This window comes from Sinohyriopsis cumingii, chromosome 7, assembly GCF_028554795.1.
Source record: "Sinohyriopsis cumingii isolate HCF-2022 chromosome 7, ASM2855479v2, whole genome shotgun sequence".
Classification (NCBI taxonomy): domain Eukaryota; kingdom Metazoa; phylum Mollusca; class Bivalvia; order Unionida; family Unionidae; genus Sinohyriopsis; species Sinohyriopsis cumingii.
Genome location: NC_142967.1, coordinates 32,590,058 through 32,616,911, shown reverse-complemented (window position 1 = coordinate 32,616,911; position 26,854 = coordinate 32,590,058). Strand labels below are relative to the sequence as shown.

Below are 26,854 nucleotides of genomic sequence, written 5' to 3'. Positions count from 1 at the left end.
GCAAAGTGCTCATATGACTGTTCGGAGCAATCGATATTTTGGAATTAATGTGAAATCGTTCAAAGACAATTTATAAAACGAAATTGTGGTCCTTCAAGACTGTTCAATGCGATTGGCACATTATGATATTCAAGATCTGGAATTTATTTGGAACATAGTTTTTTTGGACTTAATATACAACTTTTAGGATTATTTGGGATTTAATGTACAATACACCTAAATGTTCATTTTATAACTTAGCTAATTAAATTAGTTTTTAGGTTTTACAACAAATGTTGATTTCGCTTCTTTTACTATTTAGTTTGAGACCATAGATCATAAAAAGTGAGTCAAAAGTGTGTATGGGTTCACAAGGGAAGCACTATGTTAAGTAGATCCATTGGTTTAACATGAAGTTGTATTATGGGATCAAGACTGTTTATAGGATGTTACTAGTCTAGGTCTTAAACTATGTCACACAATGAAAGCGAAACCAACAAGTTTACTATAATAAAAGTTTTATATGTCTCTAAGTTATAAAATGAAAATTTAAGAAACGCAGTATTGTGAGCAAAATCCCAAATAATCTTAACTTTCCACACACAAGTTCAAACGTATATAATGTTCCGAATGAAGTGCAATATACCTGAGCTCCCTGATGTACCATTATGATGCAGTTTATCTTTGAATGAGTTCTGGATAATCCCAACGTAGTATTTCAGTGGAAAAAGTCAAACGTCGCTTTGCAGTTGCAATTGATAATTTAATTAAAATTGAAGATTGTGCTGGAAAACAAAAGTTTCCGATCAAAAGATCCACTAACCATTGGACTTAAACTCTAGTAAACATCTTGTTTACTACTTAAAATCATGGCAAAGAGTGGATATTATATCATTCTAAATGATAAATACTGCAGCAGGTATTACAGTTCTTATAAAGAGACAGAAGTCTTGTTTGAAGCATGACTCTTTGCAAATATCTGAACTAAGAGTGCAATCTGTTGTGACTCTTCCATTTTGAAAGTAAGAAAACTGAATACGTACATTTTCTTAAGGGGCTACTCTACGTACAATGAAACAGACGAACCATAACAAAATAAATTTGAATCATCTACTATCATGAAATGGTCACACATTTCCAGAAGCCAACAAGGAATGTCACCCATCACTGTCAAAGATGTGCTAGTAGAAGTTCACGCTAGCGAGTTTGAAGACGACATGATTGACCATATCACTTTCTACCTCTACTGGAGAGAGAGAGAGAGAGAGAGAGAGAGAGAGAGAGAGAGAGAGAGAGAGAGAGAGAGAGAGAGAAAGAGAGAGAGAGATCAGCTAAATAAATTACTTCGTTCGGTAGCTACTTAAGATTTTTTCATTCCAGCTTCGCAGAAAGTGACTTCAAGAAAATTTAGAAAATTTAGAATGATGGTTTATATTTACACTCTTAAACTAATAAAATAGTTTACGGCCCAATAGTTCTTTCTATCTGCTATTCATAAATATACTACAAAGAATCTTCTGGTAAACGAATGTTAGCAAACACACGACATGTTATTTCAATTTCAAAGGAATCTTCTCGTTTTTTATATAAAAAAGTCAGTGAAAAAGTTTTTATCTGAAACTACCCTGAGTCATGAACAGTATAATTTATTTTCTACCATGGAAGCTGCTGTAAGACTAACGAAGTCTCGGCATGGCGAGTCTTATAATGTCTTCTCCGTTGATGAATGTATGATCATTTTAACATGTTCAAAGTAATCATTCTTCTTATAACATTCAGATACAACGGATTCAAAAGTCTATGCCGTTTTCAAAAATATTTTTTTATTTTGGGTCTCTATGACCTCTAACATGAAATGTAATGGTCACAAAATTTCCAAATGTTTAACATCTTGGTGTAATTTTGATTTTTAACGTAGCTTTAACAATTTTTCAGTCATATTGCTACGATGTCTGCAGTGTGTCAGTTTATAGTGATGTCTAGCACTGGGGCATCATGCCGCAGACATGTAGCATGATGTCCCACCCAGTCACATTATCCTGACACCAGGCCGACCAGTCCTAACACTAACCTCTTAATGCTGAACGCCAAGCGAGGCAGCTGTTAGGACCATTGTTGTAAGTCTTTGGTATGACTCGGCCGGGGATCGAACCCACGACCTCACGCATCCGAGGCGGACGTTCTAACCATTAGGCCACCGGGGCGGTCGTTTAACATATTGGGTCTCTCTAGCTGAAAATGTGATGTTAAAACTATACTTGCTAACCATTGACTCCGTTTCCGGTGACCAATACCCATTTGTATACTATCCATCACACATTCATCTACAATCCAAAACACATACTATGTCATCATCGTAGTATAATTCATTTTGAGTTACCAGCACCTAGTTATTTGCAATAGTTTCCAGCTACCTACTCCTACTATATTATCAAAACCAGCAACCAATATCCACACTTATTATTCATTTCCCAAATAGTGTTTACAAAATTAATTGTTTACATCTTCGTTTCGAATTTTAAATTTTAAATTTCAAATTCAATTTTTCAAATTTTCTTTTTCGAATTTATCTTGCAAGTTGAAATTTTAAAATTGAATTTTTTAATTTCATTTGCAAATTCAGCTTTATAAAGTTAATTTTCTAAATTTTAATTTTCGACTTTTCGCTTCTTCAATTTACATTTAAATTTTAATTTAAATTTTCATTTTCTATCTTTCATGTCCAGCTTTATTTTCAGGTATCGCTTTCAATTTGCCATTTTATTTTCATTTTCAAATTTTATTTTTGTCAATTTTCATTTCTAATAATTAATTTAAAAATTTTCTTCATTCAATTCTAATTTCTTTCTTTTTTCTTTTTCAATTTTGATTTTCAATTTTAGTGTTGTGAGGTTTATTTAGATAACAATTATGCCAAACCAAAGACTGACAGATAAAAAGTAAACTTTTCTGTTTGAGATTGATAACGGTAAAACTTCAGCAACATAGTCTTCTGTAAACATTAAAATTATGCATCGTAAAGGAAGTGTACTTGCTACGCCAAATAATTTTCTATCTAAATAATGTGAAGGATAATCGTGCTTTCACATATTATACATGCACACAGATATACGCAACCCTTTGCACAACCTCAAGAAATACTCCTCAACTGGTTGCCAGTGAAACAAACAAAAAATATTTCTCTATTATACTTACCTTTCTTGTATGCTAGCATATAAGAATGTTTTTTGGGTATAGTGTGGTTAAGCAATGCGATTGTTTTGAACATCTGTGAAATCACCCAAGAAGATTTTAAACACGGTTGGTTTGATGCACATTTTAGAAAAAAGAAAACTATAATTTGTAAAACATAAATAGGGAAGTGACAAAATGAATCTTTAACCTCCCTCGGTTACAACTAGTGACTAAAATAAATATGGCGCGTACGATGACGAAAACTTTGTTGCTCAAAAACAGTTAAAGTTAGAAAACATTGACTCTTAGAAGCGAATGTTCGTTGGAATGGATATGGACAGAGTTGCGCAATTCGGACTGAAGCTTCACAAGTCATCGACTATGAATAGAAGTAGATATGACCACCTTGGACACGGCAGCTACCTCTCGTTTTCAGAGTTCCTGTCATCAAGAACTACAAACACAGAAAATACAATAATCACTGGGGGTTTAGTGTGAGTAACGCGTCCCTTAAAACCAAATCGGTGTTTGATTATGCCGAATCCTTGTGGTGTTTTGTGTCATTGCAAAAGCCATTGCAAACGTGAGTTTGCAACAAGGACAATAACAACTTTGGACTGTTTTCCTCAGCAGTTTTATTGGTTGCCTTCTTCTCAGTCCTTCTTTGAAACATATGGACAGCATGAATAACAAATATGTTTTCCCAACGCTAGCCAAAACAATAAAACTCTTTGTGATATCAACTTTCTTCAGGAACCTCTTTTGGAAAATCAGTCTAGTTGAATTACCAGCGACTCATGTGTATGCTAATGTAAAGTATAACGTGGAAGGACATAATGCTGCTCCGTTGCTCATAGTCATTCCATTAAGAGGGATTTCTGCTATAGCTGCTTACGATGGCATTTGAAACACATACCACGAGCACCGAGAATTTGACCATGTTCATTATCTTCCTGTCCGTAAATGTTATTTAAACAGTATCAATAATACTATAACGGGAGACGTTGGAAAAAATATTCTATTCTGGAAGGGAAACGTCATGGAACGACAACATTTTCGAAAACGATTAATTTACGAATTGTAAAGCAGATGCATCTGGTGTATGGAGGAGTGGACATGGAATAGGAGATATGTTAAACTCAGCGTTTTCTGAATCAATACTCATCTTGAAACCTATGGTCACACAATATTTTCATGTTTTAAAAGATGTAATTTTGGCTCAGGAACAGTTTTCTGATTCAAGATGAAAAATACCTTTGGGTCGCCAAAGCACACCTTCAAATTTGCCTAACGTTTCTGGTGAATCCATTAATTTATCCACTACGTTATAATTAGGACGAGGCAGAAAGTGACGTTGAAGTCTTGCCAGACTTCATAGACACATTCTGATAAAGAATAATATAAGAAGAATAACAGGCACAGAATCGACGTTTTTGATTTGTAGCTGAAAGAGGAAGAAGATGACGTACCGCGGCTATTGCGTATGTCCAAAGACAGAACTTCATCTGTTTGTTATGCGACCGAGGATGACAATGATGCAATGGATATAATTTCATCCAATGTCTTGTTAGGCTACCGCAGTGACTATCAAATTTGAAAACAAGGACAATATCGAAAATTACTCGATTTGAATATCAGTCACTTGTACATGAAATTTAAAGTTCACAAAGTGGACAAGACCAATCCCGTCAACAACGCATTCGTTAGTGAGTAAAGTGGATTTGTGCTTGAATAACAAACTATGTGGATACCTAATCATACGGAGTGTATCTGAAAAATCTCTTGACGTACGGAAAAAACAAACAACACACTCATGGATGATTCAGTGCTACAGAAACCTGACACGTTGGACAAGCTTGTCAACACATAGTTGAAGGACTTGACGATCCTCACAATACTGGATTTAGCAACTGTCGAAAGAAAATGAAACAAGAACGCAGTTAAGAAGTGAAGAATCGTTTGCATTTGGACAAGACAAATACCCGGTGAATGGAGTGGGTGTACATCTGAGACTAAATGGAATTAGTACCGTGTCCCATTTGATAGCCCATGCTAAAGAAAACGAAACCATCATCGAATAAACCCGACTTTACATGCGTCGTGTGGAAACTAAAACTGGAAACTACATCAATTCAACATTCAGAAGAACCACAGCCAAGTATCCGATACGACGAGTGGAAGTGAAAACCATCGCCATTGCTTCTGGACTCTGATACAAGATCGAAGATCATGTTTACCAAGGAAAGCTACCAAACTGTTTACTCTTTGGCATTTTCAGCAGTATGGCAATGAACGGAGCCACGGATCAAAATCATTTCCAGTTCACACACTTCAATGTGTGCAAGACAGATGTCACTCGAGATGTTCAAACGTTGTGTATAATACCTTTTTAACCTACATTTTCCTAGATATAGTTGTGCTCTTACTTCTGACCGTTATTTCGTACGACAATCATAAGAAGGAATCTATTTCACTCCAGAGCATGTCAGCAATAAAGGACATTTCCTCCCTATAAACTCTGGGCAACTTGGTAGGGAACTCCAGTTTGTAGTAGCTCTGGCAAACGGGGTGAACTTGATCATGTATATTGAATTTGACAATACTCTGGAAATCAAACGTTTGAGAGATATAATTCTAAACTATTAGAAAAAGATGGAGCACGAAGAACGTAGGGAAATAGTCCATGTGATTGTTTTTTGACCCAGAGTAAGATGAATACAAAAATAGTCATGATGTCAAGATGGTCCGAACAAGAACAACCTTTTGTCTCTTGTTTTGCCCAAGACATGACCAAAAGAATTATAGATTTCATCAGAGAACATTCTTTTGGATGTCAGTTTGATCACCCTAGTCAAATACAAGACAAAAAATGTATCATGGTGAGTCAAGAAGATACGTTAGAATATTATCTAGAAGATGCATGGCCTCTCATTTCCGAAGAGTAGATTTGAGAAAGTGGTCTTAAGACCACTCCTATATTCCACTGATTTCTTTGGAGACTTAACCCATCTCCAATCACGCATGACCGTGTGTGGAGACTTCACGTGGTTCAGCGACTTCCTTTACAGACGTTTTCAAAGAAAATGTCTGCCGTGCATTGATTTCTTATCATAATTAACCTGTGAAAAGATCAAAAGAATGAATACCTGGTTCTATAAATATCTATATTTTTTGTAACTTTTGGTACATGATTGTGTCGATATTATGTTTATTTTTATTCATGGCTATAACTTAAAGTCAATATATTCGGTAGTTCATTTTGTACTCGGGTATTAAATTCTATTTTAAGATATTATGTTTGTAGTTTGTGTAGGAGCTATAAATAGATACTGACATAGGTGCTTAGGACTATTAATAATAATAACATTAATAAGACCTATTTAATAGTTTGGGGTTATTTCCTATTGGAGGGGCAAGTTTGGTGGTTTTTAGAAGAAATAAGTTATTTACTATTGTATGGGCTAGGTCACATAAATGTGTATTTAGAAATATTAGATTGAGTAGTAAAATATGACACGTGGGGTACATTGGGCCATATAGTCGTAATAGAGTCTTGAAGGTGTATGTGAGGAAAGAACTGACCAATCAGATTAATTCCTATTTTGGATTCATTCTTATTTTGGATTCTTATTTGATATGTTAAAATCAGTCTGGAGATTTGCTGAATGTGGTGTTTAGATAATTTGAGAGGGTACGTTTGTTAGGATTGTTCGTAGGACCTACCAAGTGTTTATTGGGCTAGAAAATTATTCAGGTACAATTGTGAATTAATAAATCGAAGTCTAGACAATACTATTGTGATCCGTACATTCGAGGATCTGAGGATCTGAAATTCATTCGGAACATTCGGAATACTGGGAACTTCGTCGTCTTTTGATGCGCATATCGTACACAGCTTCTTGGAATTTGTGGTGGGTGCTAAAGACTAACTTCCTCATTGCAAACCTAACGAAGTTCTAACCTATATCATCAACACAGACGAAAGTCATCGACCGGCACACCCATCGGAAGTCATCTATATGTCCAACAATCAAACTGTGGAATATCTGGATTTCTATGGATTACCTGTTCTAGAAGGTATGATCATTGATTTAATGAGGAGCAATGGTGTGTCAAATAGATGTGATTACAATGATCAGATTCGATTGTGTGTGGGCAATATTGTGTGTATTTTCTTCATAGACGCAGTCTTGTATTTTCCGTACAACATTTAGCAACATATTTATATAGAGAAAAATCTAGAAATGATTGTAAACTAGATATATGGTTGTGTGATCATTATGGGTATTTTTTGCATTTAGTCTTTTGTGTATCGACAGCAATATGTCAGTGCCTTAGATTAACGGAAGTCAAATTTAACCTTGTAAATACGTTCATCTTTAAATAGTGTTTGTATTCCTGTATTCTGTCAGAGGAAGCTGCTTTTTAATTTTGGATATGCTAATTCGTGAAATAAAGGTGTTGTCTTTTCAATTGAAAACAAAATGGTATGGATCACATTTCTTTATTATTAATCTTCATCAGCATGTATTCTTTATATTCGCGTACGTAATCGGAGGTATTTTTGCCATCGTGTTTGCGCTGCTTCCATACAAAACAGTGTTTGCACCAGATTGGTTATACACCCTTGATAGTGTATGATGATTTCTTTATATTTTCCCCTTGTTGTACATCCTCCCAATCTTCAGTCATAACAGGTTTGTATGTATGTAAAAAAAACGTGTGTAAATCACTCCTACCCTTTTCACTGGTTAGTACATGTAGGGCATTGATTAGTCTGAGAATTTGTTGGATAATGATGAACACATGGGTATTGGATAGTCATCAAAATGTGGGTTTTGTATATAAAAGTTGGGTGTTTGGTAATATGTTTGTTTGTTGGATAGTAATAAAAATTACTAGTGCGTAGTAGGGTTAGGGGTCGAGAGTAATGAAAGCTAGATGTTGGATAGTATGCAAAATGGGTGTTAAATAGCACATAAAAATGTGTGTCTTGGTTAGTAATAAAAGTTGGTGTCGGATAATATATTAAAAGTAGGTGCTTAATAGTAATTTAACGGTTGATGTTGAATAAATAGTAGGCTGTATGCTGGATATTAATAACAATTGGTTTTGGATAGTATGTTTATGTGATTTCATCGCTTATTTTACAGCCTAGCCTTTTCGTCTGATAGCATTTGTGGGTTTTTAGACATAACACAAAGTGTTTTGGAGAATGTGTTTGAGTTTTTGGATAGTATATGTGATATAATGGATAGAATGTATCATTTCAAACTTCGTGTAGATCATACCATTTCTTTCTGATAGCATATATGATGTTTTTAATGGGGTGATAGATAACTAAGTAATTTGATATAGATAACTAAATATTTAATTGTAGGTAACACAGCAATTGGATAGTATCCATATTAAATTCTCGTAGACCCCCACAAACTTTCGTCCCTTTGAAGTTGTGCACTTTCGACACCTTTTTCATATGTTACTTTCCTGTTGATCCTTTTACGTTCTGGATAGTAATAAAAAAGCCGGTGTTGGATTGTATAAGTAGTTTGTGTCGATTGTAGTTAAAAAGCGGACGCTGGATAGTACCTCAAAATTTTATTTTGCACAGCATATGATATTGTTAACATTCCATTTCCCGTTTGACAGCAAATATTTTTCAAAATTGAAACGGTCTATAATAATTATAAAGTTAACGTTACAATCATCCTTGTTTCTATAAACACTTTTGACTCTATAAAAACAAACACTCTGACAACATAATACGAAAACGTACTGGTAATGGTAGCATAGGATTTCCTGTACGTACCTACAGCGACGCGTTTTGAGGTCAACTCTACAAAAATGTTGCCATGTAACCCCAAATTAGGTCAGCCCCTTCCAACAATGGTATCATTTACCCCCAATGTTTAACCTATGGGTGTTTAACCTATAGGTTCCTATATAATAAGCATTTGACTCTTGAGTGCTTCCTGCATGTTAACCTATTTGCACATATATAATTATCCCTTCATACAATTAAAGTCACTTTATTGCAAAATGCAAATATTTTATTGATCCACACAAAAGTCTATGCATATCACAATTAATCTTTTTAATTATTTACATTAAATATTTTGTTGACAATGTCGAAACTTCTGCTCTGTGGATGGCGTTTAGGGAAATCGTAGTATACTAATACTCTTACACTCAGCCCTTGAGACTTCTTTCTTCGTTATACTTCACAATGGTATGAACACAAATATTTGACTAATGGTCATTTAGAACTCTATCTCGTGATATTTCAATTGAAAGAACTATAAAGGCCATGAAAATGTACAATATATCAATTCGTGACTCTATTAGCTAAGTTTAACTTAGATAAATTAAAATAAGTCAAGCGACTTAGCATGAGAATAATGCTTTTGGTTATTATGCTTATCAATTTCAAACCATACTAGCAAAAACCCGAGATTATTATTAGTTGCTGATGTCTTCAAAAATTGAATCTCTCTCTGGATCATTTCATCTCCGTATCAATGTAGTTGTCAATATCAACTACTTCATTGTCACCTTTTAAATCATCGTACTTATAGATTGTTGGTTGCCCTTCCATTATATAAACCTTGAACACGCACCTAAACTGTGTTATGTGTTCCTCGTCGTCATCTTTATTTGAGCCAGCTAAATGTGCAAAAACCTTGGCATATTTCAGAACCTTTCTTTGAATGTTCTCGTCCTCGAATGGTAACGTCAATGACTCTGCAATCCAACGTGCCGAACTTTCACCTTTGTCCGGGTCATAGTTTTGCATTTCCTTTAGTAGATCCTCCTCTTCTGTAATGATGGGTAACTCTAGTACAAAGACGTTTGATTTTTCAAACGGGATCACAAGATCGATGTCGTCTGAACGGATATCAATAGTAGTTTTATTTTTTCTAGCTTCCCCTTCTTTTCTGCTTGTGTCGTCAACGCTGCTTCCATTTTCATGGCTCACGGTAAGCATTCTCACCAGATTCTCCATGAAGCGTACCTCTTTCTCCATTCTTGATATATAACTACCAAGAGTTTTAATTGAGAAAGGCGAATTTTCATGCTTCTTCAGGACTGCCCGTATTTGTTCAGATTCTGAGGAATCTTTCTCCATCTTAGGATCACTCATTATATCGTGCAACTTCATCTGTAGCCAGATTTTGTGCCCTTTCAGCAAAGCTGCCAGTTGTTTAGCCTTTCGTCGTATTCTCGGTTCCCGTGTAGCAATACCCGAGGTCTGTATTCCACTGAGTGCCACTTCTGAGCTGGCTATATCTTCAAACGTTGCTGTAACGGAACTCAGTAAGGATTCCTTAATCTGACCGCACACTTTAGGTACAGATGGATATATAGAAGCCAGCGGTAAAAGATAAACTGTCATTGGACAGTCTTTGTCTTTCGCCAGCTCTGGAATTGTTTTATAAATCTCCATCGCGTCTTGGAAGGTTGTCGGGTTTGTTTTGATCTGCACGGTCCCGTGAATTTTAACTTGCAACTCGTTTACTTTCTTTTCTTCTTTCGTATTATACGATCCTTTGATACTTCCTTCGACAGGAAGATAAGCAACTTTCAATTGAATACATCCTTCAACTTTCACCTTCTCTTCTTCGCTCTCACAACTTGTCTCCAGCTTCAAGAAGAACTGAAACCCGTACGTTATTCCAACAACAACGTGTGTAGCACCAATCCTTCTAATCAGTTCCTGATCAACCTTTTCTTTGAAAAAGCAATTCGTTTGTAAGAACTCGTCTTTTGTTGTACCGCTTGCCTCAAGTACTACCCTAGCTTGAGTTTTTGATGTTTTCGTATCACTGAAATATTCACCGGAGCCTTTGACTTCCACTTTGTTTGCTAAGGCGCTAATTGCCAAATTGCCTGAAATGCCGAGAGACCGCATCTTAGATTCTAAAGAATCTCTTGTAGTAATATCTGTCTTGTACGTGATGTTGCGACGCACGTCTACATTTGCACTGCGCTCATTTGCGTCTTTATATTCACATAGTGAAATTCCTGGAACTATTTGGTTCTTGTTCGCATTATACAACGTACCAAGCGCAAAAGGAAGTCCCAGAGCTGGCAACTGTAAAAACTTTTGCTCCTCTGCCATAATCTGAAATAAAATTTGAAAAAAACTATAGAGATCAGACAGTGGTTTCTCTTTGCATTTTAATAATTAATATCAGATCGATAATTTTATTAATAGATGAAACTTATACAAATATTGTAAAGACGAAACCGAACGGTCAGACATTTCTACGAACGTTGAAAATTGATTTGCATGTCATTAATATGGAAAGAACTTGAAATAATTTTAATTACTTTGTTTATATCAAAGAGCAATCTTAGATAAAAGATATATATATATATATATATATATATATATATATATATATATATATATATAATAAACGATAAGTACATAATTCCAAATTGGTTTTTTATATAAAGTTTCCAAACTAAATACTTACGTTAATCAATATGCACGCTTATTTGTATGGTATTTCTTGCTGCAAAGAATATATGATCCCTTATCAAGACTTCATTGACAAGTCGTCTTTCTAAATATTTTGCAAATATAGCAAGCAGTGACAGGTGGAAGTAATACGTTGTTGGTCCTACTGCATTATGCCATCTGACAGTATAATGACTGGGCGTTCTGTATTATCAACCTTACCCGTCTAATCCAACAGCTGTGGTTGTATCGATCGTCTTTTGCATTCGTGTTTCCTGGAAGAACAAGTAGACGAAATTTAAATTTTAGGTCGGGCCATTTTCCGTAAAATGTATTGGGTTTGTAACTAATGAAACACAGTATATACATTCGCGATACCTGCAAGCACAGTTCGGCAAAATCCAATTCTAGGTCGGCATGTGCCTTGTACAATGTATTGGATTTGTAACCGTAACGAAACACAACATACAATAAGTGCTGGTTTGATGACTTACAGACCAAGTATCAAAGGGTATTTTGGGTATAGTCTCTCTCTCTCTCTCTCTCTCTCTCCCTCTCTCTCCAAGAATTACTTCACCCACATTTAAAATATCTTAAACGTGCAGGTTCTAAAGTGGAAGAAAGCCACCGCAAATCTTGCTTCAAATGAGCGACACAATTTTAATGTTATTTCTTAATACGTTTGTGAAATTCGCTTTAATGGGCTTGCTAAGTTAGCTATAATTATTGCCTTTACGTATTTTTAAAGAATCAATAAATCTCTAGGGAAATTGTATAAACATAATGGCTATTTCGATAACCGAATCATTGTAGATAACCAATTTTGTAACCATTACTTATATGTCAAAATTTATTTTTGAGACTTAAAGCTTATCAAAAATGTATTCATAAAAAAACAGTTTTCATGCGTCCACAAAACGTTTGTGTTAGTAGTGTCGTTATGCCGTTTATATTTTCTTTTACTTTCTGACTCCTGACTAAAAGCTACATAATATTATCAACTCGTAGACAATCAGCATTAATATTAAACGACACGAAAACGAAGATTTTTTTACTCATATTTTATCATCTGTTAATCCCCTACACGGTTCCTAATTTGTGCTCAGAAATGCGGGTGATTTTCTATTGAAGTAAACACGGTCTCAAATTTGCCCGCGCTAATTATTTTATCCTCGACAGCAACCGAATTATTTATTGGTCGTGTTAAGATTGCATAGTTCCGCTGCAAGAAACTCTGAATATACGCATAATCGTGACTCTAATCGTACAGAAATTAAATTGCTAGTACCACCAGATGCACCTATTACTATATATATATATATATATATATATATATATATATATATATATATATATATATATATATATATATATATATATATATATATATATATATATATCTCCAACAGTAATTCCGATTGGTATACCTACGATGACCACAACAAATAGTATCTTATAACCAAACAAGCGCTTTTGCATTTTTCAATCAACACGGTTCTCGTAGTGATTTGATCTCTTAGCCCTTGTTCCTCTTCTCTCATTTGTTAATCTTGGTAATATTGAGGGGCCATCTAAGTTCCTTTATTAATAGTGCAATCGCGTAGTACAAATTACGCGAGCAACATACCCTGTTCAGAATAATCACATATATTTGCCAAAGGCAGACACATGTCTACTCAATTATCCATTTTTACTTGCAAATTTGTCATTCAATTATATAAAGTCTCTTCTTGAGTAATATTTAAATTTCCGGCAATTGTGCATTCTGGGATTTAGCGCCCTTTTCATTTATAAACACGGTTATTAACCACTATGCCCATTATAACAATTGAGGAACATTTGGCTTCCCTATGGGAAGATGATAGAAACTAGAATATAAACTCCCGATTTTTTCATGAATTCAAAGTGTTATAGTCAATTTGAAATCTGTAAAACAAGTAAAAAAATGTATTAAAATTTATTTGTAGACCTTTTAATTTCCATATTTCTATTTTTAGCATATTTTTAGCATAAAAGCCAGCCGTATAAAATATTGTTAGTTTGTATGGGGTGGTGGTAAAATTTTATTAGGGGGCTCACTGAGAGTTTGACAGTTGTTGACAACGGTGGGGGGAGGGGTGTAAAAAATTGCCTAAAATTGTTGACATAATTAATAGACGTCCCCTTAAATAACAGTCAAGATTTTTTTTCTCAGCTGTGTCAATGATGGTGTAAAATGTTGATTGGTGAATTTAACCGTCATGGGTACAGCGGTAAATGTCAATGCGCCAATGTAGAAACAATCCCTGAGTGTTTTGGGACCTGGTGGCACATCCATTTGCTTTGCGTTTCACATACTACTATTATTATATCATGTTGGCCTCGAGTTGGTTGCGGTACATACGGGTGGGCCCAAACGTCAATTTCTATTTGACCTTTAACAAGATTATATTTCAGCGTATACGAGGGTCTGGTAGCACCATTCTGAAGCAGATGTTTGTCAACAAGTAGACCAAAACTACTATCGATATAGGCATCCGCTGACAATTGGTTTAACACCTAGTCAGTCGATTCCTCAGCCTCATGACCATGATCAAAATCTATTACATATATACAATAGTAAATCTAACCTTAAACACAAACTCCAAAGATAGATAGATGTTGAGTCTTTGGAACTGAATTTCATATATTGCCACTATTGGTACTGATAACACAAGTATGAAGCTCTCTATAGTATTTTCTTCTGAAAGGCGTGTTATTAATGCACGGTGTAGGGCATTATATATCGCTATTGTCATTGCACACTACACACCTATATATCTGTTTATAATAAACAAATACGGTCTGAACTCACGCAACGTTCAAATTAAACAATTAGGCATAACAAAACCATCCAAGAAAATGATTAAACCACAAGGATACAAATTCGGTCACGTTTGTTCAAGAAAGTTTGAGGGTGACCCCACATTAATTTTTTAATGATGGTTTTATTTTCGTAAGTTGATTCTCACTAAGGCCGACATTCCCTTCGTGACAGGAAATTTTTATTTAAATACATGACAGGTTTAACTATAAATTTTCAATAGTTGCATCGAGTACACTAATTCGACCACTAGCACCACCAAGCAACACAGTTTTGTCAGAAAGTATCACAAGTTTACCATCGGAAACCACCACCAGCCTTATCTACACGTGGAGGAAAATACATGTTGACAAAGTATTTTCTGAACAATTCAAGGTGCTTCAATGAAAGGTAATACATCCTGTCAGTAGGTAATGTTGGGAAATCTGCAAACCAGTGTCAATGTTTTGATACAAGTCCATTATATTATGTTATGCATGTGATTGGTTTCAAAGAAAAGATTAATTTCTTCAGAAGGTTGTTGAAGATCATTTAACCGCAAAGTAACCTCAGTCACTTCTAGGATTTCCAATATCATTTTACTTTAAGTTTGGGCACATGTTTTGATGCAGTAAGTCGGTGCGGAGTACTTATTTGCCATGTTAACTGTCCCACAGTGGCCTTTCTTCGGTGGGCATCTGTGGTAAGTGCGAGAAACGAAAGCTTTGATGTGGTTCCCAACTGCATAAACCATAGCAAACGTGATTTTGTAGTCAGTGAAGGGGTTAACACAGGCATCCATAATGTTCAATCTGCTTAAAGTCAGATCTCCATTGTCCGATGTGACGATCTGACAGCGACAGCTAGGGGTCATGTTCTGGTGACATGTTATTACCATAACAGCTAATTTGTTCGAACAGTCAGATGAAGTCTTTTATCGTCATATTTGGGAGACTCAGCAGTGTTACTGAAGAGCATCAATGTGTGCCAAAGGATCTGAATAACGTTTTTATTTTCGTAGGCTGCATTTCCATTGGCTCATTCAAAGGTCACCAGAGCATGACCCCTAAGCGGTCAATGTCAGATCTTCACGTAGTTCCTCAAGCACCGTTATGCGCCTGTGAACACTCTGCAAGCAACATCAAAGAAGCCAGTTCCGTAATGTGTCGAGTAAACGCACGACTGTCACTGTATTATATTTAAATCTCATTTATATCTCTATGTACAGTTGTATTGTCAATGTTACACCGCCTAGATCAACAACGTGCTCGTCTTGATCTACAAAAAATAAAACGAATATGTGCCTACCGATTATTATGACACGGAACATATACAGGTGGTGTCGCATGTTTAATTGATATTAAATCACCCGGTTAACCGGTTGGTGAAAATCCAAATAGTATAACCATGAACAGCAACGCCTGTCATTTCAGACCTACTTTCGTAGCTCTCACTGACAACGTCACAAGTTAAATTGATCTGCGTCATTCAGGTAATCATCACAATGTCTGGCCTGATATGATATCGCATACGCAAAATTCGTTTATCATCTGGAATGTCGTCAAGTTAACATAAAACTGATCTTATTGGTGACCGTGCAATGCCAACCGCGTACGAGATTCTATTGCAATGACAGAACTGAGTGTAGGCCCATTGGCACGTACAGAAATTATAGAGGCTCTGCCAGTCACCAACGTGATTCTTCGTCAAATTTCTTCATTGGTCGACTCCATGTTGTAGGGATTTAATTAGTATTCCAGGTGGCGCCAGTGTCTACTGAAAGCACAAATGAGTTATTTACAGAAACACAACCAAACGGATGCGATCCATGTGTGTGTGTGATTTGGATTTTTAACGTAGCTGTAATAATTTTTCAGTCATATCGCTACGATGTCTGCTGCATTGTGACAGTTTATAGCGATGTCTAGCACTGGGGCATCAAGCCGCAGACATGTAGCATGATATCCCACCTAGTCACATTATCCTGACACCAGGCCGACCAGTCCTAACACTAACCTCTTAATGCTGCGCGCCACGCGAGGCAGCTGTTATTACCATTTATGTAAGTCTTTGTTAAGACTCGGTCCGGGAAAGAACCCACGATATTAAGCCAGTCGTAATACTCTCACAGCGATACAAATGCAGTCTCAAGTGTGCGTGATTCAACAGGTGCATAAAACGTCACACTGAATTCTGTTTTCGTTGATGAGATTGTGATCATCGCGGTAACGCTACGTGTTGTATTTACAACACCCTATTGCATCGCAGCATACGTCATCATCGGTGCACAAACTTCGTTCGTCGTATACATCATTAATATCTTCAAAAGTTCATATTAGTAGTGTGCGATATGTATCTATGTCCATAATATCATTGGCGAGGAAGCCAAATCGATGGGGCTTCATTGATGACATCTGGTGCATTATTGTCCACACGAACTGAGCCCACCAGTGTTTTCGATTGAACCGCGTGGTCGTTAGGGTCGCATAGTCAACCAAACCTTTCTCCTTTCTTTGTGGGTGTACGTTTGTTAACTATTGCTATGCCAGTGTTTTTACCTGTTCGTCTATCCATTCTGATTGTTCTTTGATTGTTCGAAATTCAAATGCAGGTTCTTCCTCTTCCAGTGTGGGTGCAGGACGTTGCTCTTGTTCTTCTGGTGTTTTTACTAAGTTTTCCCGTGTAAATTTTACGGTGGCCATACACGTTTTGGTTGAGATGCGGCTGCATGTTTGGACTATTCTTATGTCTCTGTTTCAGCGGCTGATTCTGTTCCATGCAGGAGTCTCGTAAACGTGTGCATGCTTGAACAGCTTCGTCAATTTTTCTATCTTTATCCAAAGCAAGTACTTTATTATGCGACTCCAGAGACTTGTTAAGACCCAGTAAATTCCCTGTATACCCAGTTGTCCCATAAAAAACATTCTTTATGTTCGTTGATGGTTTTTTGATTACTAAATATTTCCAGTTGGGTCAAGTCAATGGTGAGAAAATTATACGCGTCCTTAATTGTCCGCGCAAATATGTCACGATATTCATCCCACATCTAGTCAACGACAAACCAAATCCAATGAATATTTCCAAGACCATGCTCGTCAACAGCACGAAAAATCACCAACATTTTACAGTTGTCACGAATCAAGTTCAGGACATGTGCGTATTTTTCAGTTAAATACACGTCGGTATTTTTCTGCCGATCTCTTAAAAAATAATATCTGGACGGGATTGACTTGGTTTACAAGCATTATATGATCCTACACTAAAAACAATATTGTCGTTTGAATACAAATCGTGAATGGTATGAGCTACGTCAATGATGATAAAGTAATTAATCTGGTGCTGCAACTATTGTCACTTAACACATTTTGAAAATCTTTGAAATCATCATAAACATCATCAGCCAATGGCACACTCATACACAACGAATCCCACTTCAGCCATCCTACAATTATATTCAACACGAGTTGAGTTTTTCTTGGTCCGTCGGGACCAATGGTCAGTGCGCGAACTGAATAAAGAAACATATCACCATGCTTGAACAGTTTAGGTGTTGACTGTGCAGTGAAGTGAATGACAGTGAAACTCTTAATTTCTTGCAAGTCCTTTTTCTACGGAAAGCATCTGGGGATTCCATTTTTCGTGATGTCAAGAAATAATGCATTATACAATAAAGTCATGTCTTCTTAGTGTATACAAAAACACGTACCGCAAATCCAACTCGAATTCAACAGGTAATGGACGAGCAGCAATTACTAGAACTTGTGCTTGAGGTGGAGAAAAGAAATTCACGTTGATAGTGTTATATATATTTGATTTAATTTAATTGTTTGTTTGTTGGTTTCAATATTTTTTATTCCATTACTTGTTATTGTAATGTAACTTTCTTTACTAGAATAGAGTTCAGTTCTGACTGATTTTTTAAAATATTTTTGACGCAAACAACTTTATAGAAACATTTTCAGAACCAGTGATAATTTGCAGTAAACAACCTTTTCTCAGAGCAAGGTTTATGAAGTAGAATCAAGACCATACTTGGACTACGTGTTAAATACCATTGGGTTTTTCCAGAGGATTGACAAACATCCGGGCATCTGTTTTGCGTTGTGCCTAGATTTATTACTGGTGTCTTGAGAAATAATAATCATTAGTGCCTTAACACTTTAAAAGCTATTAAGTATTTTATGCTGTGACCACTTTCTGGGCTAATTATTTTATTTTATTTTAAAGAAAAGTGATTCTTTTCCCTGGAAATACTAGGGCATTAAATTAATTCTTGGACAAAGACATTTATCGAAATTTATACAGGATTCAAAAACTGGAATAATATTTTCTGTGATTCAGCAAGAGAATGTTGATACTGCCGCACTTCACAGATTACAACTAACGTCATAGTCTTCCATTTTAGATTTCATTGGGACTCGAACTCATTTAGGACTTTTTAATAATAGGACTTCTTGTTTTAATTCTTGGATTATTTTTGGATTTGATTCGTAAAACCGTAAGTTCTTTGTCTCACCTTTACCTTTTTGTTTTCAAAGGAAATAAATTATTTGTTAAATTTTATAAAGCTTGTTGTCTTCACATTTTTTCTTGTTACGTTTCGTAAGAGCCTAAACGCGTCGAGTCTGGTTTAAAAAAAGTTGGTGGTGATTGCGCTGCTGTATTAACAAAACACATTCCTAGATACAGTTACTGTGGGCTTCATGCACGGCGTGATATACGACTTGTTTCTAATAACAAACGAAAGCCTAGTGAAGCACTTATAAACTGTGTTGATGCTGCGGGTTACCAACATGACCTTGCTGATAAAGCATCAAACGATATCCGTGCACATCAGCTTGCGGACGTGGATCTTATCTATGATTTAAATATTATTAATACAACACTCGGAAAACAAATAATAAGATGGTTCATCAAAAGAGGTATGAACGCGTAGACTGCTCTTGGGGGTACTCATTAAATGGAAATTGTACTGATATAAACGAACATAAAAATATGGACACAAAAAGCCGAACATTATCAAACATATACTACAGTCTGAATGAAAAGATGAAGCTGCCGTGTATAAAATTAGCAAGCACGGGGAAATTCAATCATGGGATTGTCTGAACTTGTTTGGCTAAGCAAACGAGTTGTGGCACATTTACCTACCAGTACCAAGAAAATTTTCGCGTGGTTAGTTTGATATCCTAACACCTAAAGAGATTCATGAGGCTGGTCTTTTCTCACGATCGTGTACGTGATCGACAAGGTAGATTGCACACCTACGAATATGAGCTTACCTTTAACGATGTTGCTAGCAGATACAAACAAGTGGAGTCTCTAACGTTAATAGCTTATGGAAAATTTGCAGATGCACTCGAACGGATTCCAAAACATTCACCATTAACATATCCACGGTGGTTACAAGTGGAACCTGGTAAAGAATTTCTCAGATAGGTGCTTGCTGATTTTTTGTTGACCAAACACCGTGTGTGAGACCATGTTGGATATGTCAATATTCATCGTGACCATGCTGTTGTAGGACAATTTAATGGCACACTCGCGGATCGGTTATTCGGACATCAGTATGAACTGGAATTGTCAATGTGATTTCTGAGTGCTAGCGCTCTACAGCGGTCTCCCAAATTGGTATCACATCTTCCATTAGTCATAGCAAGACTAAAAAACAAAGTCACACGCAAGATTGGATTAAAACCAGCTAATGTGATTCGATAAAAGACTGTGATCTTTACTCAGAAAATGATCTTACAACCGACACTGTTACAACCACTCGGAGACAATTTTGTTCGGTATATGTATGCTCTAGGAGAGTTAGAAGGTGGACAACGTCGTGCTGCCAACCCGGTATGGTTTGTGGATGTTTTTTCGATTTCAGAAAGGATTAATACTCCAAGACACCAACACATTACTGTTTGGGGCAGTCAACAAATAAACTAAAGGCAAGTGGACGTCGTAAACCGAATTCGAACATTTGGGCGAGAGGATGTGCACGTCGTTCTGATAAATACGGAACTGCCACTAAGAACTGTATTAACACGTTAGCGTACATCAGCAACGCTTTTGATGCTAAATGTTAATCGTTGTGTACATCATGCAGATGTCCGCGGAATTCTAGATCATCTTCATGGAAGTATCCGTGATAACTGTTGATATTTGTATCGTTGAAGTCTTTCTGCACGTCAATGTGTATGGGATAAATCCACTAAAACCGACCAACCGGCAGCGGTTGCATCATTGTCTTTACATAGAAAGCATTTCTATCCAGACACAAAATGTAAATGTTAGTAGTAACGGGGCCATACTCGTTGTGTTGTTAGCGCGAGCATATCCCTGACTCGCCATAAAAATCAAATTACGAAGACAGTGATCAATAAACAGATGCTGGTCAATATCGATGAATAATTTAAACTTGATTTTTGTTTTGACAATAATGCATCCCAAGCCGTTTCTGGTGATGAAAATTAATGTGCATCATCTAACTTATATATATGCATGGTAGTGTCACGAAATCTTTCAAAAACACCAGAGAGCAACAACACATAAGTGCGCAGATACAGATCGTGATAGTCACCCTTTTTTGCAAACAAAGCTTTGTTTGCGTGCTTGTAATATTTTCTGAAATACATTGGCTATTCAATGACTTATTAAACGCCTCGATCTGAGGCAAATGAGTTCAACAAACTTGTCCCAGTCACTGATGTACTCGAATCGATACACACATTTTCTCGTAAGCAGGTCCGTGTTGGTTGATTAGCATCGAGGAGGATTGCAAAGCCTTCCGCCACTTAATTGCTCACTAACTTGACAAAGGACGAAAACAAAACCTGTAATAACTCGATAAACTGCAGTTGACCCAGCCAAAACGTCATGTGTTTTTTCATGTTGTTTCCATGTTGTTGAGAATCACGCTTATTGGTAATTGTGATGTTGTGGCTACTGTCTGCATTATCAAGTGGCCATCATACCCATGCAGTTTATGAAGCACTACAGGGACTTTGTCTTGTTTGGGTAAACTATCAATTGTTGACTACTTGCGCTGTGTGCGAATCCTGTATAATGTAATGTGACAGTGATCACGAACCTTTTTATTCGTGTAAGTAAAAGCCTCTACACATGTCCAGCATTGAGTGGCTGCGGAAAACTGACGAATGTTTTGACCAGTTATAACCAAGACCGCGGGTGAATAGAGTCGTTGTCGAATCAATTTCACTGTAACTTCAACTGATTTAAGAAACACCTCAACCGAATCATTACCAAGATGCAAGATTAATAGATTAGTTTGTCCATCACACCTAACTTCTGCTTAACAAAACCAGGAATGGAATTGTCCAGCGACTTGTATTGTTTGGCTGTTGTTGGACTCAGAAATGGACACGTTCGCTTCTACCGCTGTAACGTTGATATATTCATAGTCCGACTAGATGATATAAAGGACTTTCATCTTTCGTGCACTGTCCTTTTTTTATTTGGTTCTTTGAAATGTTGGCAATTATGACTACTTATAAGCCGTTTATGTAAGGTTTTACAGTCAAACTAATGAGTGCAGTCCATTTCAGTTTCAGATACGATTCAAAGATTATGCGTGTCACGTATCCGATACAGACGTCAACTTTACAGTATCAAATTGATTTTCATATGTTACATTCACCAGCTCAGACTCGGTAGTCTCCTACTTACTAAAGAAACCTTTCTTCGAAACTTTGATTCGAACCAGCAGTGTCATGTTGGATAGCATGACGCTTTAGCTTTCACTGCCCTTATCTTTGTTAAGATAATAAATGAACACCCTCCTATTTCAAGTTATGAATTTTATGGGAAAACACGGTAGAAACCCTTCACCTAGTCAGCTAATGTCGAAAAATACGCCATTTTAAGTTACAATTTCACAACATTATTATGCATATCCACACGTGCCTCAGCCTTGTACTGGAAAGTAAATATAGTCATGAAATAATAATTTTAGACCAATCGGATATTTCGCCAGCGTGATCACTAAAATAAATCAAGTTATTTTAGCAAAACAGATTTTGTTATAACTGGTGTAGATTTGAAAGCTTGTATAATTTTGATTTGAATTGTAATTGAATTAGTACTTGCAACATTTAATCCAATTTGCTTATTCTCCTTGAATTATTCTGGCACGCTAAATAAAATATCTTGATTTTAGCTGCAGCGGCTGTAACTTGCTCATGCATTCCGCAAAGAACTATGTATAGCCTGAATATACTGGTGAAAATGCTTCCAAAAGAATGTAGTCAAACTTTTCTAATTCTAGGTGACTGAGAACAAAACTGATGCTTAAAATTGTTGACTGGCTCTAGTTTTAAAGATATGATACTGGGTCAGTATATACGACTCTTGACTTGGGAATGGCGGAGGACAAGAGAGTTATAAAGGGAAGGGATCTCAATTTTTAAACCAGAAATGACTAAAATACACCTTTGACTGGATCTATGAATAAATCTATGACTAGGTTTGGACAGTACTTGCTTTTTAGGCAAAACAATGAATGGTGCGATCTGGAGCTGGTATTGCGTCATTCATTATATGAATTGTATCATGCTATTCCTATAAGTCATGGATGATGCAATCAAAACTATGCTTACATCACTCTGCTCAACAAATTGTCCTATATCAGCTTTAGAAATCATACGGTGTCATGCTCTCTTATTTGTCAGTTTTTGACCTTGCAAAGGAACAAATTTCTGTTTAGCAAAAGTGAGCAGAGATGCCTCGTACTTGTGTGAACAATGCAGATAACTACTGCTTTGTTTATGGTGAAGTGACTCTTGCATCACAAAACCACTATGGTTAAGAAAGGCTATCACCTTTATTTTACCTCAGAACTGGAGATCAAGACAAGAGGTGGGCCCCACACATAGGCTGAAACGCTTGTGCAACAAATCTTAGCTAGTGGTTGAACATGGATAGGAAGTCGATGGTTTTTCCAGTGCCACTGATTTGGAGATAGCCAAAAGATCATAGCAGCAATTGTTATTTCTGCATAGTGTCTCCAGTTGGGGAAGGTGTGTCAAAGAAGACAAAGTGTACTGTGCATTATCCAATCTCACTTGAATCAGACAAGGAAGAGGAAGAGGATGAAATTTTTTGTCCTGAACCATCAATGTCACATGACCCATATTTTCTCTCGTCCTCCTCCTCTGAACCACACCTCATAACACAAGCTGAAATAAATGACCTTCTTGGGGATTTGGAACTATCCAAGAGTAAGACGGAGCTGTTGGACTCCAGACTACAGCAGTGGAATCTCCTGGCAGGTGATGTTAGGGTTTCCATGTTCCGTGATCGTCAAAAGGATCTTGCCCATCCTTCTTCATGGAGGGTGATTTTTAGCCTGCAAAAGCACCGATAGTGTGATGGCAGCCCACAACATCGCTCATGATCCAGATGAGTGGAGACTTTTCATTGATTCATCAAAGACGAGTTTTAAATCTGTTTTGCTGCATAATAACAATGTTTTGCCATCAATACCAGTTGGTCATGCAGTCCAAATGAATGAAACCTATGAAAACATGAAACAACTTTTGAGTTGCATAAACTATGACCAACATCAGTGGCAGTTGTGGCGATTTGAAGGTTCTTGCTGTCTTGCTTGGTCTGCAGACTGGATTCACATTGTACTGCTGTTTCCTTTGCAAATGGGACAGTTGTGTGAAAGATTCCCACTACATCAAGATAGATTGGCCACTCCGACAGTCATTGCAGCCTGGGAGGAAAAGTGTTCAGCTTCCACCACTTGTTGAATCAAGGAAGATTTTTGTTACCACCCTTGCACATCAGGTCTGGTCTGACGAAGAACTTTGTCAAGACCATATACAAAACACAGGCAGATTTCAAGTACCTCCATGGAAAATTTCCAGTGTTAAGTGAAGATAAAGAAAGGTGTCGTTGTTCGTCCTCATATTCGTGAACTTCTTCGAGATGATGCATTTGACCGTGCACTGCCCGGAAAGGAAAAGACGGCATGGAAATTCTTTCAGTTATAGGCAACACATTTTCTCTGAAACAACAAGTCATACAACTACAGTGAGTTGGTGGAAGACCTCTTCAAGGCATACAAAAGCCTTGGTTTCAACATTCACTACCGATACAATTATTGCACTCTCATCTAGATTTTTTCCCACCGAACTGCGAAACAGTGAGCAATGAGCACGGTGAGCGATTTCACCAGGACATTGAATCAGTGGAGAAACAATGCTTGCAGACCATTGATGGACAGTAACTAGAGATGTTCCATTTAATGAATACAAGAAAAAGACCACGAACAGCCGAGTAGGTACTGAATAAGGACTAAACTGTGTACTTATAAATACATAATAGTTTTACTTGCCTTTTGTTTTAAAATAAATTTTATTTATATAACCCTTTTCCTTTTCTTTAAAGTGTTACTTAGCAGGACAGGTGAAATAGTATCATGTGAAGCAACCACAAACACATGAAAAGACTTTGGGTTAAAATTTATGATTAAAACTCTATTATCTATACAATATACATATACGTAAAATCTAAAAACTTCCGTATCTCGGAAACAGTAGCCAATTAGTATGATTATAATTGTCATATTTGAATTCAACACATCAAACACCATAAGAAATAACACATTTTATCCCTAAAGCAGACGTCTTCTAAACAATTGTAGACCAGTGATGTCAGTCGATAACGCTAATGATTAACCGCCTGCCACTGATCTATAATGATACCGTGCACAGCCTGAAGAACGTGGATTATTGGTGCTAATCATTTACTGGTTGCACATATAATGTAGTTCCCTGCTAGTTTAAGGGGGAAAGAGGCTGTTGCCACTAGTCAAGACCCAAAAGAGCAAAACGTTGCGAAAACGGCATAATGACACTACTGTTTTGATATCTATATATTTATTGATACATCTTTCTACGTTGTTGAATGTCTGTCAATATGCCTACTTGAATCTTTCATAAGGGCTTTGTTCAAACCAGTTCGTGATAAATATAGTTCACCACTATCAGAGTATGTCCATACATAGTCAAGAATACATATTGCTACATCTCAGTTGTATCTTGCAAACATAATATCCTGATACCTACGCATACAAATGTATACATATGCATATATGCATCAGTCCATTAATCCATACAAACCATATATTGATTTCAATTCGTTAAAAAAATGAAAACGAAATTTTGGCATATTTTAACCAGATATCTGTACTTTAATCTTTCACTGGCTCCAATCAATGTATGCACTGCAATAGAGTGTCTTGAAAATTGCACATTCCAATATTTCGAAGCTGTGATCTATGGACCACAAATATGTTCTCCATGGAGCATACCAGTGGCATGTTCCGCAAGTTTCATCCAGTCTTATATTTAACAAGCATTGAATAAAACATTAGTCCAGGGACAAGCCGCAACATTTTAAAGGATATCGGTACTTGTTATCATGCCAGCAATTATATTGTCATTTAAATATGTGTAGAAAAGAAAATCGATGCCTTTTGACCTGAGACTGATTTGTTGTGATAATAAAAACAAGATCGGTCTAAACCATACCTTTACAATTCACCAATTTAAGTTATTATATTTCATGCAATGATGTCCAAGCTGATTCATTACCATTTTTGCCACCAAATTTAGAGTGAAAAACATAAAAATTTAAAACAAAATGTTCAATGTAGTCTACATTACCTGAGGTGTATATTAAGGTTACGGAATGATAATATTATAATAAAGTAATAATTAATGCCGGATTATGCAATCCATAGTCTAATTTCTTTGGTCCATACTGGAAGACATTGACGTGCTACAATTTGTAAGGACGCATACTTTATCATGCAAGTACATTTGAACGATCAACGTACAGGCAATATGATATTTTCCAACAAGACTGACAGAACATAGGCTGTATAAACTAACAAAGGAAGGAATGTTTGATGAAATTTGTATCATTACATCTTCTTAAGGAAATATTTTTGAAACACGACGATTTCGTTCTTTGAGCCACATTACAAGTCAGCACCTCATACTTTAAATTACATGTTGTCGTAGCAACGGCAAAATTACTGATATAACGGTAATTTGAATCTTTTCAACTCAAAAATAAAGTTCTGGTGATAAAATAAACCGTTAGCACAATATAAAATACCGGTGCCAGATATTTAAATACAATATGTAGTCACCATAGCTAGTGGTGGATATACTAACAAGTCCGATGAGCAGAGAAATGAGCTGATGATCATGATGATAATATAGCTCGCTCTACTTGGCATAAAAAATCATAGCACATAACATGTCATCCATATCACACTTTAGAAATATGGGACGAAGTAAAACATACATTTTCTTCATCACGTAAATAATATTAGGAAAAGTGTAGTTTGTCTCACTTAAGCATTGTTTATTTCCCGACGTCAGATC

At 36.4% G+C, this 26,854-nt stretch overlaps 2 protein-coding genes across 3 annotated transcripts in view; one reads left to right on the top strand and one right to left on the bottom strand.

Moving 5' to 3' along the window:
• Positions 1–8,736: 8,736 nt before the first annotated feature.
• Positions 8,737–11,816, bottom strand: LOC149794984 (neoverrucotoxin subunit beta-like). The gene is made up of 2 exons (XM_089964641.1): positions 11,634–11,816; positions 8,737–11,275 (listed from the first exon to the last, which is right to left on the bottom strand). The coding sequence occupies exon 2, from the start codon at positions 11,270–11,272 to the stop codon at positions 9,653–9,655; it is 1,620 nt and encodes a 539-aa protein (XP_089820767.1). The 5' UTR covers positions 11,273–11,275; positions 11,634–11,816; the 3' UTR covers positions 8,737–9,652.
• Positions 11,817–12,011: 195 nt separating this feature from the next.
• LOC149794983 (cytolytic toxin-beta-like) overlaps positions 12,012–26,854 on the top strand; it is a 44,910-nt gene continuing 30,067 nt past the window's right edge. Inside the window, exon 1 of one of the 2 annotated variants that reach the window (XM_089964019.1) lies at positions 12,012–12,137. The gene's annotated coding sequence lies outside the window, so the exon portion shown is untranslated. The remainder of the gene's footprint in view (positions 12,138–26,854) is intronic. The other variant, XM_089964020.1, reaches the window with a different exon arrangement.

Excerpts from the sequence above, each read along its gene's own strand:
- LOC149794984 (XM_089964641.1), bottom strand. The coding sequence starts at position 11,272 with ATGGCAGAGGAGCAAAAGTTTTTACAGTTGCCAGCTCTGGGACTTCCT.